The following is a 19,033-nucleotide window of genomic DNA, read 5'->3' as shown; positions in this document are numbered from 1 at the left end:
TAGAGCAAGCACTTTGCTGCTTTTCCTACCACCAGAAACCACTGTGTAGGACAGGTTTTATGGAGAAAAAATTCTTTGTGTGCATATGTCCAATATCTGTGGTTAATCATTTACCTTTCCTACATTTTAAAAAATCTCTTAAGTAAGTCTGGGTGATAGGTTAGCACGAAAGAAGAGCAAACAGATCTACTAACATTTACTGTCATTGACTAGGAAAGTGAACTTTCATTCTTTGCCAGCAAGTATAGGCTTTAGAATCTTTACATTGCAAATTGCTGTGGGGAGTAGACCGTAGAGCAGAAATGGTTTGCTGGAATGGACTTGTCATGAATTATTCATTCACTATCTAGTTCCTTGGAAATCAGCTGGAGGAAGTAGTTAGTCCAATTTGATCACAGCAGTGGTATGCCAAGGGCTCCAGCAAGCCTTTACAAGTCCAGCTGCGCAGATGTGCGTCTGCTGGCTGCTGTAGGGCGGCAGCTGCCGTGCAGAGGAACCCAGGAACATGCTGCTGGGGAGAGCTGCACTGAGGACTCCCTGATGCATCTTGCTGGAAAATGAAGCTTCAGGTAGGAGATGTGCCCTATCAGCAGTGGCCGGATTTCTCATTGATTTTAGGGATGCATTAGGCCTTATGGAGTAAATACAGAGAGAACCAGAATTGTTCAAGGACGCCTCACTGTTGAGGTTCTCAACCAGAGAAGCTTAGGGATTTAATTCCATTTTCAAGGGTGTGCTTTGTAACAAAACTGTTCCTTGAAATTGTGAAAAGTATTCTTAAGCCAAATGAGCATTTAAGTGTATAAATTATAGCAGATTTCTTTTAATGGTATTCTCCTGCTAGTGTAAAAAGTATCTTTTTTGTTTTTTTTTTATGTGATACTGCCCATATAAATTTAAATCAGGGAATTATGGCTTTGGAAAGATTCTGAAAGAGAAAACTTAGTTTTTAATTGGAATGAGCACAGCTGCAGGCTCCCTTGCATTTTCCTGAGGAAGTTTTGTTTTCAGAAGGCTCCTTGCTTGGTTCTTTCACTGGAGCATTTATTCTGGGAAGATTTATTTTAGCTTCTTACAGGATAGAAAATGCATAAAGACGGAACAGTAACAATGGCTCTTAGTTCTGTTTGTTGGTAATACCGTGTGTGTGTGTGTTTGTGTGTATCTAAACCAGACATGTAATTTCATTTGTCAGGGACATTCTAATGTTGCCATTTGCATGTCTGTCTGATTTTGTATGGATGCTATCTATCTCCGTTAACTTTGCTAAGACTATGAGATGCTCTTGACCTATAAGGGACAAAGATAGTGGAGATGAAAGGAATCAGAGCCTCGTGGCATCTGGGCCAAACTGGATGTATGTATTTCACCATGAAATACCACTTACAGTTTTGAAACTCTTCAGTGAACAGACATCACTCTGAGCTCTGAGACAATCAGGAAAGAAGAACAGTCTCCTTCTGCACCATTTTCTCAAGCTCTACAATAGTAGGAATCTTTATTTTTATTTATTTATTATTTTTTTAAAGATTTTACCTATTTATCTTAGAGAGCATGAGCAGGGGGAAGAGCAGAGGGAGAGGAGATAAACTCTAGCAGACTCCTAGCCAAGCACAAAGCTTGAATCCCCCGACTCTGAAGTCATGACCAGAGCCAAAACCAAGAGTCAGACACCCATCCAGCAGAGCCACCTAGGCTCCCCAAGTGTAGGAATTTTTGTTTTGTTTTGTTCATTCATCATTCTCAAGGACTTAGAGTGGTACCTGACACATAGTTGGTGGTCAATGAATGTGTTCCCTGAATGAATGCATTCTATATTAAAGAAATTGAACACTCTTTCTATAACGGTTACTTATGCAGCACTGTGGGAAGTATTTTCAGTGCTATAGTTTCTATAATAACTTTTATAGCTAATGTATTCTGATTTGTATTGATAAAGATTTTTCAGCTAACCTCAAGGGTCTATGAATTTATTGGATATATAGAGTTTTTAAATGACAGAAATTAAAAATCTGCTTTACTGTTTGTATAATTAAGTTTTTAAAATATGAATAAGGAATACAAAGACATTGAATTTTTTTCAGCATAACTATTTCATGTTCAAAAAATAAAAATGAAAATTAATGGAAAACTCATTTGAAAAAGTTTGTATTCATCAATACATTACTAGGAAGATTATCACTCTACTCATGCAGTTACATTTAACATTTAAAAAAATATTAATTAGTCTATGTCAGAAGGGTTTTTGGAACTATAAACCCATTTATTCATATCTTCAGGGCTGATTTGAAAACTGTAGTATGTGTGGTGCTGAGTAGAACTAAATAGGGCAACATATTTTCTCCCTAGATATATCACATTTGGGAGCTCAGACTAACCAAAGGGGTCCTCTTTGTTAACTTCTCTGACCCACCCCCTTCCATACAAGCCCTCTTTATAAAGGGCAAAACTGAAGTCCAGAGAGTACAGATGAATGGCCAAGAAAAAATGGTTACTGTTATGGTCTCATGCTTTCTAGTTTCTTGTTACTTCATTATTGTGTTAAAGCTAAAAAAAAGTGAAGTGGATAGTCACATTACTGTAAATTTGAACTGTTTTACTGAAGACAGCTATTGATGCATTTTGTATAACTTTAAATAAATTGCGTAGTCCGTGTGTTGAAATACAATTTTATAAGCTCCCCCCACCAAATTTTGTGATACAATTGTTTTTTTCCTGGGTTATAATTGTAATGACTCAAGTTGTGCTCTATATTTTATTTCAGATTTGAACTTCTTATAAAGTATGTGCCATTTTTTGTTATTCCTTAAAACTATCTGAGTTTTGCTTTTATTTTTGAGATAGGTGTAGATTACTTCGTAATATTTCTTTTTGCCAATTATATTAGACTGCTTGGGCAGCTGTAACAAAATAGTACGAGTTTGGAGACAGAGATGTCTCTTTCTCTTCCTCTTCTCATAAGGCCACCAGACCTGTTGGGTGAGGGCCACTTATGACCGATTTAACTCTATGTACCTCTTTAAGCCCCATCTCCAAATACAGTCACTTTGGGTGTTAGGGCTTCAACATAGGAACTTGGGTGGCGGCAAGTTCAATCCAGAGCTTTGACCAAGGCGATTATTATTTTTTTAAAATTTTTTTATTTACTTATTTGACAGACAGAGATCCCAAGTAGGCAGAGAGGCAGGCAGAGAGAGAGGAAGGGAAGTAGGCTCCCTGCTAAGCAAGAGAGCCCGATGTGGGGCTCAATCCCAGGACCCTGGGATCATGACCGGAGCCGAAGGCAGAGGCCCCAATCCACTGAGCCACCCAGGCGCCCCGAAGGTGATTATTTTTTAAAGCAAGATTTCTAGTAAGTTTTTTGTTTGTCTATCCTATTTGTAGTTCACTCGCCTTCTTTAAGCTGTAGGTTTATGTCTTTCTATGAACTTGGGAGCATTTCAGCAAATTTTTGTTCAAGTATTTTTCAGCACTGTATTCGTTCTCCTTTTTAGATTTCAGTGATAGGACTGTTAAACCATTTGGTTTTGCTTCACAGGTCCCTGAGATTTTGTCCATATTTTTTAAATCTTTTTTTTTTCTCTCTGTTGTGTAAGATTGAATACTTTTTCTGTCATTGATTTTTTTTTCTTCTTTTATTTCTTTACTTTTGAGTCCATTTTATGTTTTAAGAATTGTAAATGGTCATTTGAGCTGCAGTCTTTGCCAGATAGTTTCAACACCTCTGTCATCTTACTACATCTTACTATTAGTGTAATTTTGTTATTGGTGTCCCTGGCTTTATTTTTAACCTGTTTGTATTTATATATGTAAAGTATTTTTCTTGTATGTAGCATGTAGTTGTATCTTGCTTTTATCTCCAAATCGAAAACTTCTGTGTTTTAGTTATGGTGTTTAATTCATGTATACCGCAAACACACAGATACATACATACATATATACATACATACATACATATTGGTTCTGGTACTGATTCCAATACGAGGAGAGGGGCTTCCTACATAGCACCAGGCAATTATCAGAACACCAGCAGAGTGTCTGAGAATTCAGCTCAATTCTGATACTGTCTACTTGGTGATAGCATCTGATCTAGAGATTATGAGTTCAGTTCTTCCAGACTTCCCCCCTTACCTCCACCATTCCCTTCTGATGCCAGTCACAAACCTGGGCTGTTACCTGTGCTTCTGACCAACTGGCTGCAGATTGGAGGTTCTCATGACCCCTTCTTTGGACTTCAGATACCAGTCACAAGTGTAGGTTGTTACCTGTACTTTTGCCCTACCAGCTATAAATCAGGGGTTCTCACAATGCCTGCCCTACTTGGGTTTGATTAATCTGCTACAAATCTCAGAGAAATGTTTAACTTAGTAGATCACCAGTTTATTGTAAAAAGATACAATTTAGGGACAACCTGATAGTTGGAAATGTTGCATAAGGGCAGGGTATAGGGAAAGGGCATAGAGCCCCCATGTCCTCTGCAGGAGCACCACTTTACCTACATCCCTGCATGTTCACCAACCCCAAAGCCTTTCAAACTCTGTCCTTTGGGTTTTTATGGAGGCTTCATTACATAAGGTATGATTGGTTGATTAAATCATTAGCCATTGGCAATTGATAGCCTTCACCCCCTTTACTGTAAAAGTTCCAACTCTGTAATCACATGGCCCCCCATCCTTAAGTCATTCATTAACGTAACCAACGACACCCTTACCACTCTCAGCTTAGGAAATTCCAAGGGTTTTGGGAACTGTGAGCGGCAAACTATGGATGAAAACCAAATATATATGAGAAATAGATTTTGGTCATCTGAATGACCAAATATACATTTCTTATAAATCATAAAATCGCACATACAAAGTTGTAAAAAAATGTTACAGAGACTCTCATGTACCCTTACCTACTGTCACCCAATGGTAACATCTTACAGAGCTCTAGTGAAATGTCACAATCAGGATGCTGACATTGATATAGTCAAGATCTAGAATATTTCCATCACCACAAGGATCCTTCAGTTGCCCTTTATAGCCATATTTACTTCCCTCCGTAACCACTGACAACCGTTAATCTATTCTTTTTTCTGTAGTTTTGTCAACTAAATAATGTTATATAAATGGAATCATATTTGTGAACTTTTGAGAGTGGCTTTTTAAATTATGTATAATTCTCTTGAGATTTCCTGCCTACTGCTGAATGGTGTTCCATGGTATCAATATAGCAGAGCGTTCAAGTATTCACCTCTTGAAAGACTTTGTTTGAACGAAGCTGCTGTAAACACCAATGTACAAGGCTTTTTTTTAAAAAATATTTTATTTGAGAGAGAGCCTACATGGGCAGGGAGAGGGGCAGAGGGGGAGGGAGAGGGGCAGGCAGAGTTCAATGGATAGCCTGATTCCCGGGCTCAATCCCATGATCCCGAGATCACGATTAGAGCCGAAATCAAGTGTCAAATGCCAACCAACTGAGCCACCCAGGCGTCCTCCAGGTACAAGTTTTTATATGAACATATGTTTTCACTTCTCTGGGATAAATGCCCAGAAGAACAATGGCTATTTCATGTGGTATTTGCATGTTTAATTTTTAGAGAAACTTCCAGTGTTTTTCCACAGTAAATATGTTTATATTCCTGCAAGCAATATACACATGATCCAGATTCTCTGTATCCTCTGCCAGAATTTGGTGATGTTACTATTTTCTATTTTAGTCATTCTGATAGATGTGTAGTGGTATCGCATTATGGTTTAATTTCTATTTCCCTAATGGCTAATGATGTTGAACGTGTTTTCCTATGATTATTTGCCATCCGCATATCTTCTTATTCGAATGTCTTTACATGTCTTTTGCCCATTTTCTAATCAAATTTTTAGTGCTGTTGAATTTTCAGAATTTATATATATTCTAGATACTAGTCTTTAGTTGGATATGTCGTTTTCAGATATTTTCTCTCAGTCTGTAGCTTTTATTTTCATCCTCTTAATGGAGAAAAAGTTTTAAATTTTAGTTTGATTTACCATTTTTTTTCTTTTCTGCATCAGTCATATTTCAATTAATTAATTAATTAATTAATTTTAAAAGATTTTATTTATTTATTTGACAGACAGATCCCAGGTAGGCAGAGAGTCAGGCATAGAGAGAGAAGGGAGGAAGCAGTCTCCCCGCTAAGCAGAGAGCCCAATGTGGGGCTTGATCCCAGGACCCTGAGATCATGACCTGAGCTGAAGGCAGAGGCTTTAACCCACTGAGCCACCCAGGTGCCCCTGTGTCAGTCATATTTTAGACATCAAGTATAAGAACTCTTTACCTAATTCTAAAGATTTGTTTTTGTTTTTTTCTAGAAGTTTTACAGGTTTTTGTCTTGTTTTGTTGCTTATTGTCTGATGACGCCAGCACCATTTCCTGAAAATTCTTTCTCCAAAGTCAGTTTGGCCCATTGTGTGGATCTGTTTCTGAATTCTCAGTCTTGTTCCATTGGTCAGTGTGTCTGTTTCCTCTGCCAACACCACACAGTTTTACTTACTGTAGCTATTTCATAGGTCTTGAAATCATATAAACTTCTTATTCCCACCTTAATCTTCTTTTATGCAGTTGTTTTAGGTATTCTAATTCTATTACCTCTCCATATAAATTTTAGAATAGTTTCTCTGTATCTACAAAGTAGTTGCTGGGGTTTTGATAGAAATTGAATTAAAACTGTATATCAGTTTGGGGAAGAGTTGACAACTTTCCTATATTGAGTCTTCTAATCCATAAACACAGTATATCTGTTCATTTAGATCTTCTGTATTTCTTTCATCAGTGTTTTAGTTTTAGCATTCGAGTCTTGTTAGATTTGCACTGTAAATAATAATTTTCATGTCCTTTTGTTGATTGATATATAGACAAATGCAGTTAAGTTTTTTGTGTTTATTTTGTGCCTTTTACTTTGCTGAACTTACTTATTTTAGGAGTTTTTTGTTGATTAACCAAGGAGATGAAAGATACCTACCCTGAAAATTGTAAAACACTGCTGAAAGAAATCAAAGCAGATATAGGTAAATGTAAAGGCATCCTATGTTCGTGTATTAGAAGACTGTTTTTTTAATTTTTATTTTTTAAAGATTTTTATTTATTTATTTGACAGAGAGAGAGAGAGCTAGAGATCACAAATAGACAGAGAGGCAGGCAGAGAGAGAGGGGGAAATAGGCTCCCGGCTGAGCAGAGAGCCCAATGCAGGGCTGGATCCCAGGACCTGACCTGAGCTGAAGACAGGCTTAACCCACTGAGCCAGCCAGGTGCCCCTGGAAAATTTACTATTGTTAAAAGGTCAGCAGTAACCAAAGTAAAACATCCATCCTAAAATTCATATGGAATCTCAGGGGACCCAAAATAGCAAAATGATATTATGAAAAAAGGACAGGGTTAGAAGCCTCATACTTCCTGATTTCAGAAGCTACAGTAATCAAAACAGCATGGTATTGGCATAAAGATAGACATTTAGAGGAGAAGGGAGTTGGGGGAAATTGGAAGGGGGGGGTGAACCAACCATGAGAGACTATGGACTCTAAAAAACAGTCTGAGAGGTTTGAAGAGGCGGGGGGTGGGAGGTTGGGGGAACCAGGTGGTGGATATTAGAGAGGGCATGGATTGCATGGAGCACTGGGTGTGGTACAAAAATAATGAATACTGTTATGCTGGAAATAAATAAAAAATAAATTAATTAATTAAAAAAAGATAGACATTTAGACCAGTGATATAGAGTAGGAAGCCTAGAAATAAACCCTCACATAGATCTCAAATAATTTTCGAGTGCTAAATGATTTAGGAGTGCTAAGAGGATCAGTAGGGAAAGGGTAGTCTTTTCAACAAATGGTGCTGGGAAAAACTAAATACCCACATGCTAAAGAATGAAGTGGGTTTCTTACACTGCATACAAAAGTTAACTCAAAATATGTCAAAGTCCTAACTAAACATGAACTATGTAAAAACTCTTGGAAGAAGAAAATACAGGAGGAAAATCTTCATGACATTGGATTGGCAAGGATTTATTGACACTAGAAGCACAGGCAGCAACATAAAAACAAATACACTGGACTATATCAACATTAAAAACTGCATCAACAGAATGAAAAGACAGTCTTTGGACTGGAGAAAGCATTTGCAAATCGTATATCTGATGAGGGGTTAATATTCAGAATATATATAGAACTCCCTACAACTCAACAACAGCAAATAACTTAATGTTCCATTTATTTAGGTCTTTGATTTCTTTCAAAAATACTTTGTAGTTTCAGAGTATGAACTTTGCATTTATCCTGTTAGTGTTATTCCTAAATATATTACCTTTTTTGACAGTATTGTAAAAGAGTTTTCCAAATTTTGTTTTTGGGTTGTTCATTTACCATATATAGAAATGCAAGTTATTTTTGTATATTATTTTCATCCTCAGGATTTTCTGTATACAAGATCATGTCATTCGGGGACGAAGTTACTTTTACTTCTTCCTTTCCAAGCTGGATGTCTTTTTTCTTTCTTTCTCTTTCCAAATTATCCTGCCTAGAGTTCTCACTACAATGTTGAATAGAAGATGAAAGAGTGAACAGATTCACTCATTTGTGGAGCATAACAAATAGCATGGAGGACATGGGGAGTTAGAGAGGAGAAGGGAGTTGGGGGAAATTGGAAGGGGAGGTGAACCATGAGAGACTATGGACTCTGAAAAACAATCTGAGGGTTTTGAAGGGGCGGGGGGTGGGAGGTCAGGGTACCAGGTGGTGGGTATTATAGAGGGCACGGATTGCATGGAGCACTGGGTGTGGTGCAAAAATAATGAATACTGTTATGCTGAAAAAAAAATTAAAAAAAATTCTTTTTTTTTTTTTAAAGATTTTTTTTATTTATCAGAGAGAGAGAGGGGGAGAGAGCGAGCACAGGCAGACAGAATGGCAGGCAGAGGCAGAGGGAGAAGCAGGCTCCCTGCCGAGCAAGGAGCCCAATGCGGGACTCGATCCCAGGACGCTGGGATCATGACCTGAGCCGAAGGCAGCTGCTTAACCAACTGTGCCACCCAGGCGTCCCTAAAAAAAAATTCTTAAAAAAAAAAAAAAAGAGTGAACAGTTTGTCCTGTTCCTAGTCTTAGTGTAAAACCATTCTTTGATCATTAAGTGTGATATTAACTACTGTGGATTTATTATAGATACACTTTATCAGGTACACTCCCCTTTTGTTGAGTGTTTTTATCAGGAAAGGTGTTAGATTTTGTCAAATGTTTATAGTATATTTTACGCAGTTTTTGATCATATGTCTTATGTTGAGATTTAGCTATTTCAGTGTTGCATTCCTAGTATAAATGCTACCTAGTCATAGTGTATATCCTTTTTATCTTTTGCTGGATTTGGTTTGCTAGTATTTTGTTGAGAATTCTTGAGTCTGTATTCATAAGGAATATTGGTGTGCAATTTTCTATTCTTGTGATATCTTTGATCTTTAAAAAAAAAAAAGATTTATTTATTTATTTGAGAGAAAGAGAGAATGAGCAGGGGAGAGGGGGAGAGGGAGAGAGTGCAGAGCCCAATGCAGGGCCTGAATCCAGGGCCCCGGGATAATGACCTTCACTGAAATCAAGAGTTGGCCACTCAACTGCCTGAACCACCCAGGTGCCCTTATTTGTGGGAAGTTTTTAGAAAACTAATTTAATCTGGTTTATTCGGATTTTTAAAATTTCTTTTATTTCTTTTTTTTTAAATTAATTTATTTATTTTCAGAAAAACAGTATTCATTATTTTTTCACCACACCCAGTGCTCCATGCAATCCGTATCCTCTATAATACCCACCACCTGGTACCCCAACCTCCCACCCTGCCGCCACTTCAAACCCCTCAGATTGTTTTTCAGAGTCCATAGTCTCTCGTGATTCACCTCCCCTTCCAATTTACCCCAACTCCCTTCTCCTCTCTAACACCCCTTATCCTCCATGATATTTGTTATGCTTCACAAATAAGTGAAACCATGTGATAATTGACTCTCTCTGCTTGACTTTAACTAGGCCCCATGCCCATTGTGAGGCTTGAGCTCATGACCCTAAGAGCAAGAGTCACACACTATACCAGGTGAGCCAGCCAGGCACCCCCAGATTTTTAATTTCTTCTTAAGTCACTTTTGGTAGTTTGTGTCTATCTCTGCAGGAATTTCCTCTTTTTTTTTTTTTTTAAGATTTTACTAATTTATTTGAAAGAGAGAGAGACAGAGCACAGATAAGTAGACTCCCTGCTGAGCTGGGATCCCGATGTGAGACTCGATCCCTGGACCTGGAGATCTTGACCTGAGCCAAAGGCAGATGCTTAATGGTCTGAGCCACCCAGGTGGCCCTAGGAATTTCCTCTTTTACTTTTCTATTTTTTTGATATAAAATTATTCACAGTATTCTTTTATAATCCTTTATATTTCTGTAAGGTTGATAGGACATGCTCTTTTATTCTTAATTTTAATAATTTGAGTTATATTTCATTTTTTACTTAGTGAAGCTACATAAATTTTTTGACTTAAAAAAAAATCTTGTTTCAAAGAGCCAACTTTTGGTTTTGTTGCTTTTTCTCCATCAATCTTCTAGTCCTTATTAACATCTCCTTGTAATCTTTCCCTTTGTTATCTAATTTAGGTGTGCTTTGCTCTTTTCTTTCGAGTGTCTTATTGTGGAAGTAATTTATTTGAGCTTATTCTTTATATTTATCAGCACTTAACAGCTGTAACTATTTCTCTAAGCACTGTCTTAGCTGCATTGGATAAGTTTGGTATTTTGTGTTTTCATTTTTATTAATTTCACATTTTCTAATTTTCCCTGTGAATTCTTTGACCCAATTGGTTGTTTCTGATTTTATTGTTTAATTTCCATGTATCTGTGAATCTCTTACTTTTCTGTTCTTGATACCTAATTTAACTTTGTTGTGAGAAATCATACTTTGTATTATTTCAATTCTTTTGAATTTATTTAGGCTTGTTTTATGGTCTACCTTGTAGTCTGTCCTGGAGAATGTTTTATGTACACTTGAGAAGAATGTGTATTCTGTTGTTGGGTTTAGTGTCCTGTAGAGGTCTGTTAGGTCTATCTGGTTTATAGCACTGTTTAGTTCTTTTTTGTTAGTTGTATTCTACCTAGTTGTTCTGTCCACTGTTGAATATATGGTATTGAGGTCTGCCAATATTGTTGAATTATCTGGTGTTCACTCAGTTCTGTCAGTTTTTGCTCTCTTATGAGCAATTTTTGGGTCTCTTATGAGGTACATATATGTTTATAATTGTTACATTTTCATGATGGATTGACTGTCTTATAATGAACATCCCTCTTTATCTCTAGTATAATTTTCTTAATTTTGTTTTGTCTGATACTGGTATAGTCTTTTCAACTTTCTTATGGTTATTGTTTTTTGCAATTTTATCTTTTTCCTTCTTTTAATTTTAATCCTATTCGTAATTTTCAGTGTAAAGTGTGTTTTCTCTAGACCGTGTGCCCTTGCATTTTGCATTTTTGTCTACTTTGATAAACTCATTTTGATTGGATTGTTAATACTTATTGCTATTAATATGGTTGATTTGTTAGTCATTTCACTTTTTGTTTTTTATATATCTTACGTCTTTTTTCTCTATTTCTCCTTTACTACTTTGTGTTGCATTAAGTGATTAAAGTTATCAACATCGTGTCGGCTCCAGGGTTTAATGTATACATTCTTTTAACACACTCTAACTTCATCATATTAATTAAATTCCATAAGATATAAAATCATGCTTCCTGTATACCTCTATTTCTTCTTTCCCTTTCTTGCTTATTGTTATACATTACACTATGTATGTTCCAAACTTAATAATACATTGTTGCAGTTATTAATTTGTCATTTAAATAAGTAAAAAAAGAGCATTTACAGAGTTTGTTCTTTCAAAATTATTTAACATTTCTCATTCTTATTTATTCCTGTGGATTTGTGTTGTCATCTGGTAATGCTTCCTTTGCCAATACAGTTTTGTACCCACTCATCTCTTTTGTTTGTTATTATCAAGTATGTTAACATTTCTTTTTGTTATAGGTCCAAAAATACAATATATACATGTTTTTGTATAATTCCTTTTACAATCACTTAAGAGATAAAAGGACAAGAAATATATATGTGTATACTGTCTTTTATTTTCATGTAATTAGTTTTTCTGGCATTCTTTTTTTTTTTTTCACATAGTTTCTAATTATTGCTTGGTGTTACTTGTTCTCAGCCTGAAGAACTTCTCTCTAATATTCCTTTTAACGTGTGTCTACTACTGTTGCATTCTCTCGGTTTTTGTCATTCTTGATAATTTCTTGATATCTTTATTTCACCTTCATTATTGAAGATAGGTTTGCTGGAATAATATTCTTTTTTTTTTTTAAAGATTTTATTTATTTATTTGACAGACAGAGATCACAAGTAGGCAGACAGGCAGGCAGAGAGAGAGGAGGAAGCAGGCTCCCTGCCGAGCAGAGAGCCCGATGCGGGGCTCGATCCCAGGACCCCGGGATCATGACCCGAGCTGAAGGCAGAGGCTTTAACCCACTGAGCCACCCAGGCACCCCTGGAATAATATTCTTGATTAAAATTCTTTTTCTTTCAGTTCTCTATAAATGTGTCACCCTCCCTCCTCCCCCAGTCTTGTGTCCTCCATGGTTTCAAATGATGAGAAATCAGCTATTAATTGGAGGGGGGGTGGTTGCTGTATATAATTAGTTATTTTTCCCTTGCTGATTTCAAAGCTTTCTCTTTGTCTTTCAGCATGTTAATTTGTTGTGTTTGGATGTGGGTCCCTTTGCTTTTATCCTGCTACAATTTAATTTAGCTTCTTGGTGTGGAGAATGATGTTTTTACTAAATTTTAGGATTATGCAGCCATTATTTCTTTGAATTTTTTTCTCCTCCTCTCTCTTCTTTCTCCCTTGTATATTATGGATATATTGGTGTACTTAATCATGTTCCCTGTTTCTCTAAGGCTGAATTTAGTTTTCTTTATTCTTTTTGATCTCTATTCTTCAGATTGCATAATCTGAGGATTCATCTTCATGTTTACAGATTCTTTCCTCTGCCAGGTCAGATCTGCTGTTGAATGACTGTGATGAACTTTTCATTTCAGTTATTGTACTTTTCAGTTCTGCATTTTCCATGTTCACTTTTTATCATTTCTATTCCTTTATTGCTTTCATCAGTTGGATAAGATACTGGCACCATATCTTCCTTTGTCTCTAAGTATGGTTTCATTTAGTTCTGTGAACATATTTATCATAGTTACTTTGAAGCCTTTGTATACTAAAGACAGTTTGTGGGCTCTCTGTAGGGCCTTTTCTGTTACTTCCCTTTTTTCCCATTTGGGTCATGCTTTCCTCTTTCTCTGCATATCTTGTAATTTCTGTACTCAATGCTGTATATTTTAGATAATACTTTTTAGCATCTTTGAATTAAAATTCTTTTACCTCCCTCCACCTCCTGTGGGTTGTTCTTTGTTTAGTAACTTGGCTGGTTTTTACAGCAAAATCTGTTTTCCTCACAATATGTAGTCTTTGATTTTGCTTCTCAGAGGGGTAAGCCTTGGGTGTGTGCTTTCTCAAGTTGGCATGACTGTTGGGAGCAGTGGTTTTTGACTGATTGTCTCCCTGACCTCTTATGTTTTCTTGTCTCTGTTGATTTCACACTCAGTTTTTAGTTCCGTTAACTGCTGGCTGATGGCACTGCTATTTTGGACAATGCCCTGGGGGCATTCTTCATGTCCGATCTATGTAAATGCAGATTCTTTTGCTATAGCTGTTTTTGACAGCAGTATTTGAGGTTTCTTCCTGGAGTACCTTCTTAGTTGTCTCTATCCCTGGTTTTCTGTGGTATACTTTTATGGTTTTTCTTGTTGCTCTCTTAGAGCTAGCAGCCACCTAAAATGCCATCATTTTTGCCAGTAGCATTAGGCTGGAATTTCTACTTTTTCTATTCCAGTTAATGTTTGTTTCCTTGGAGATAGCTTATGAGCTCTCTGTTATTTTGGCCTGCCTTTCCACCTTTTCAAAGTCTAAGCTTGTAGACCACATCTTTTGGAGTGACAAACCTGCTTTATGTAGGACAGTAGCCTGTGTCTCTCTTGGCTTGCCTTTCTTGGTGTGCAGCTTCCACCTATCAGTCCTTGCAACTACCACCTATCAGTCCTGGGCTGCATTATACCCAGTTCGACATGCAAAGTAGAAGCTTCTTCTCTGGTAGTGGCCACTGTGTGGAAAGGAGCCCAGACCTACTTCTAAATCACTTTTGCTTGGAACATGACTTCCGGAACATAGAGTTGGTAGAGTAGAATGTGTCATGCTTGGAGTCTGCCCCTCTCGAGATGCTTTTCTGTTCTTTGGGAGCTGGGTAGAAAGGTCGGTATTTTTTCTTGGCTGCACCCTTCCAGAGTGGAGCTTCTAGCCTGAAGATGGACTGGGTTATGCTTCAAATACCACAGATTCCTACTGTTCATACCAAAGTGTACTCAGCTTTCTTGAATAAATTTTTCTCTATTTGCCACATGCCCTTAGGATAGTTTCTGACATCTTAGGAAGTAAGGGTGCCATTTTACTTTTTATTTTCTGTTTGTTCTCTTCTCTCTCTCCCCATCTCTCTTTCTTCCTTCTCTTTTTCTTACCATCATGTAGGCTACTTGAACTCTTTTAAGAATTTCTTTTTGTTTTATGTGTGGTGTTGATGAGTGTATCTCTTTATCTCTTTTAGTGTTTATCTTTAGAAGTTTGATATATTTCTTGTATCTTAATGTCTCTTTAACTTTGGGAACATTTTGAAGACAATTATAATAATACTTTGATTCATTTTCTGCTCATTTTAATATGTATGCCACTCTTAACTATTGCCACTCTTGACTATTCTCCATTTAGATTATATGTTTTATTCCATTTTTGCATATCTGATATAAATCATTTCCACTGAATACCAAAGTGCATTGTTTGACTCAGAGTAAAGCATGCCTGTGATTGAGTTGCTAAGTTAACTAGTCAGTTTTAGTGGAATACAATTCTTTCTTTAAAAGATTTTATTTATTTATTTGACGGACAAGTAGACAGAGAGGCAGGCAGAGACAGAGAGAGGAGGAAGCAGGCTCCCCACTGAGCAGAGAGCCCAATGCGGGGCTCGATCCCAAGACCCTGGGATCATGACCTGAGCCGAAGGCAGAGGCTTTAACCCGCTGAGCCACCCAGGTGCCCCGGAGTACAATTTTTACTTGAAAGAATTACTGGCAGTCAAACTCTAGCTTATTCTGACTTGAATATTTGGTAGACATTTTCTCTAAATTGAATGAATGAGCCAATCTTTAAAGTAGCAGTTTTTGTTGCCAAAAAAATTTTTGAAGTCTCTAAGCAAAAATTAGGATTTTGGAAAACTTTTATCCACCACTGTGAGCTTGATAACTTTTCTTTTTCTTTTTTCTTTTGATAGCTTTCCTATAATTATGGTCATATTAACAAGTGTGATTTTTTTCATTTTGCATTATGAAATGTGTCAGTCTTGGACGATTTGCATAACCCAGTGAACCAGTAATTTCTAAATGACCAATTTAGTGTGATATTATAAAGTCATACATGATTAAGAAGAGATCAATTCAAAGTAGAAGATGGACCAGTTGATTTTAATGGAGTATTAAAAATTTATTAATACCATTTCAGAGTGTACATCACCCCTAATTACTTGTTGAGTTTTTGTGTAGTAAAAAGAATATCCAGTTATCTCAAATGGCTGTTAAATACACACTCCGTTTATAAATACATAACTGTAGAAGGCCAAATTTTCTTCATTTATTTCAGTCAGAACAACAGAGGAGATTGAATGTACAAACAGATAAGAGAATTCAGCGATGTTCTGTTAACTAAACAATAACAAGATTTACAAAAATATAAAACTATGTTACTCTGCTCACTTAATTTTTTTCAGAAAAATCGTTGTTTTTCATAGAAATGTTATTTATATTAACTGGGTTTATTCTAATTGAATTAAGAGATTCATATTTTAAAAATTGTTTTAATTTCTAATATGGCAAATATCAATTATATATAATCCACGTAAATAGGAGGTTTGAGGAGTCCTCAGTAATATACTTGTAAAGGTGTCCTGAAACAAAAAGTTGGAGACCTCTGTGTATATTTTTTTTCCTCATGGTTTCAAGGTGACTGCTGTACCTCCTGGCATGACATCTATATTCCAGGGTGACTCAGGAAAGAAGAAATGCTGGAGAAAGGAGCAGTGGCTGTAGCAGAATGTTCTTCCAGAAAACTTCAAGTTTAATGTGTTTGGCGAGAACTTTCTTACATATTTACTTACAATTGCAAAATAGAGTGAGAAAGTGAGAACTTTTACTTGGGCCCATTGCTGCTCAGAACAAATTTGTTGTATGTAGGGATGGAGATTGGGTAGATAGCATATCTGTTACACAGATTTTTGTTTGTTTGTTTGTTTTGGTTTTTTGCTTGTTTGCTTATTTTTTGGTTTTTGGGGTGTGTGTGTGTGTTTGTGTGTGTATGTGTGTGTGTTTAAATGACTGTTCCTGGGGCGCCTGGGTGGCTCAGTGGGTTAAAGCCTCTGCCTTCGGCTCAGGTCATGATCCCAGGGTCCTGGGATCAAGCCCCCATCGGGGTCTCTGCTCAGGAGGGGGCCTGCTTCCCCACACCACCTCTGTCAAATAAATAAATAAAACCTTAAAAAAAAAAAAAAAAAAAAAGACTGTTCCTGGTCAGAGTTTCAGGGAGACTCCCACGTGAAGTTTTATTGTTTGACTCCTTTATACAAAATCCTCAAAACTTGCTTGGGCATCTCACCTCATTGTCTTCTCTTTAATTCTTGGCTTCTACTTCCCAGGGCGTGTTTGGTCTCTGTGCGCTCTGCATCTCAGTTCTACCCTCAAGGTACATTCTGTTGGAGCCACACATGGACTTGCAAAACACCACTGACTGGACTGAGTAAATTGTGAAATGTCCCTTATTCTTCAACAGAGCTTCTCTTTATCTTTGTGATTTGGTAACTTCTTAACATTAATAAGACTTTTCTTTCTCACACCCTCAGACTCAGTCTTTCCCAGTGTATGTATCAGTCTGTTTCCTGATTGATTTATTTGTATTAACTCGGTTGTGAGCTCACTACCATCTTTTATGCAGAAATTTACTTTTACAGTAGTCATGACTTGCTATTTAAAATATGAGTCATATTCAGTTATACCTCAATTGGAAAAATGAATCATAGCCTTTATGGATTATTCTCGCCCAGGATTTGGAATGAAACTTGCATCTTAAAGTATAGTCTGGGGACCAGCAGCACGGGAGTCACCTAGGTGCTTAACAGAAATGCAGAATCTCAACCCACCTCAGACCTAACAAATCATAGTCTACATTTTATGAAGGTCCTTAAATGATTGAAATGCACAAAGTTTCAGAAGCACTGGTCTGAGGGAGACAACAAATGAGAAGAGGGCATGGAACTGTGTTCTGAGGAGCTCCTCTTTTTAAAAATGTAGACAGAAGCCCACCAAAGACACATGGAGGTGAGAGCAAGCGAGGGGAGTTTGTGCTATCAGAGTGGGCATCTCCTGGTACCTTCTCCAATAAGAGAAAGTAACAGCTTTTGCTACCAGCAGTGAGGCTTTTATCTCACCCAGGATAATAAGATGGTGGACTCAGTAAGCAGTGACTAAGTATATTAAAGATTTATGAAAATGATTTGCTAAGGTTTGTATCACTTGGGCATTGGAACTTAATTTTGGCTTGAACTGGAATGGAACTCTTTTTCTCTTCAGAATGCCTAATTCCAGTTCTCGACCTTGATCTTTGGTAACCTGTCCTTTTCATTCCGAAACATGCGAGTTTTACTGTAGGAAAGAATGGTGTCACCCACTGTATCCTGATATAATTCATGTTTGTGCTTTTTTAATGTTTAAAAAATTTTTTTTATTTATTTGATTCCCTGGTTATATATTTCTCATTGAAACACTATTTCAAAGAAGTTCTGTGGTTAACATCATCATTAGAACAAGCTGAGAAGTGAGATTTATTTTTGCCCATGTTTTGTGCCTAATACGTTTGCTTGCATGTGTTAGTCAAATAGTAAATACGTATGGAATGAGTGAGTCACTGGTTTGAATGAATCCTGGGATTTGCTTCCTGAAAAATAGGTCTGGTTATGGTTCTGAACTTCTTAGATTTTTTTCAGTAAGTCCAAATAAATGTACTAATATTGGAGGGGAAAAAAATGGTCTTTTGGAACTGAATTATTAATTTCCTGCCAAGTGGAAGAAACAATTCTAAATGTTGACAGGTTTCAGGCTTTAAAGCATCTGTATGTTCTGGGGCTAGATAATTTGTTTGATTTTTACCAAAGTAAAATACTGACTTATTCTAAGAAGGAAAACAGGATACAGGCATCATTAAATTTATTTCTCAAGTTCATAAGGTAAAGAGCATCTCAGTCTGGATTTATAATGTTACCTAGCTTAACACCTAGACCTCTCCCCACCCCAGTAACCCTTCTCTGTGGAATAATAAATGTCAAAAAAAAGTCAAGGATAGAAATTACTGCTTCTTTTGTACCTCAGAACTTATTTGTACATTTCCAGGTGGTGTTAAACTGGCTGTTTCCTTTAAGGTAGTGGGTAAATGTCATAGTGGTTATAATGATTTTCTGTACAGATATTCCAGGGCATATGGAACCTTTGCTTTTTAATTTAGTAAGCTAACTTAAAATTTAGTAGTAAATTGCTGGTAAATGAACCTTAAAGCTTGGATTCACAGCAGTGCCCTGTGTTTGTCCATAGTACATTCTTGACTCATGAACGACACTTGACTGGTTACAGATTTACCTGTGCTTTGGACAGAGAGACTCTCTACTCCCAATGAGTGAATGCATGAATAAGATGAATGAATGAAATTTGATTCTTCTTGTCTTTTAGAAATAGTCTTTGCTGACATTGTTAATACTTAGAGCATACTTTATAATTTTGTTCTTTTCTTAAAGCTAATTGACTAGCTTAAAACTA

At 36.7% G+C, this 19,033-nt stretch overlaps 1 protein-coding gene across 7 annotated transcripts in view; it reads left to right on the top strand.

Moving 5' to 3' along the window:
• The window catches only part of MARCHF8 (membrane associated ring-CH-type finger 8), a 135,537-nt gene that overhangs the window by 88,610 nt on the left and 27,894 nt on the right, over positions 1–19,033 (top strand). Inside the window, exon 1 of one of the 7 annotated variants that reach the window (XM_059169603.1) lies at positions 398–569. The exons of the other annotated variants lie outside the window; for them this stretch is intronic. Within the exon in view, the coding sequence (XP_059025586.1) occupies positions 558–569 (12 nt within the window). The 5' untranslated portion in view covers positions 398–557. Of the gene's footprint in view, positions 1–397; positions 570–19,033 lie in introns of those variants that run through there. 7 annotated transcript variants of the gene reach the window in all.

The sequence above is a fragment of the Mustela lutreola genome, chromosome 4, assembly GCF_030435805.1.
Source record: "Mustela lutreola isolate mMusLut2 chromosome 4, mMusLut2.pri, whole genome shotgun sequence".
NCBI classification, from domain to species: domain Eukaryota; kingdom Metazoa; phylum Chordata; class Mammalia; order Carnivora; family Mustelidae; genus Mustela; species Mustela lutreola.
Note: the sequence above shows the minus strand (reverse complement) of the source record. Positions and strands in the feature narration are given on the sequence as shown.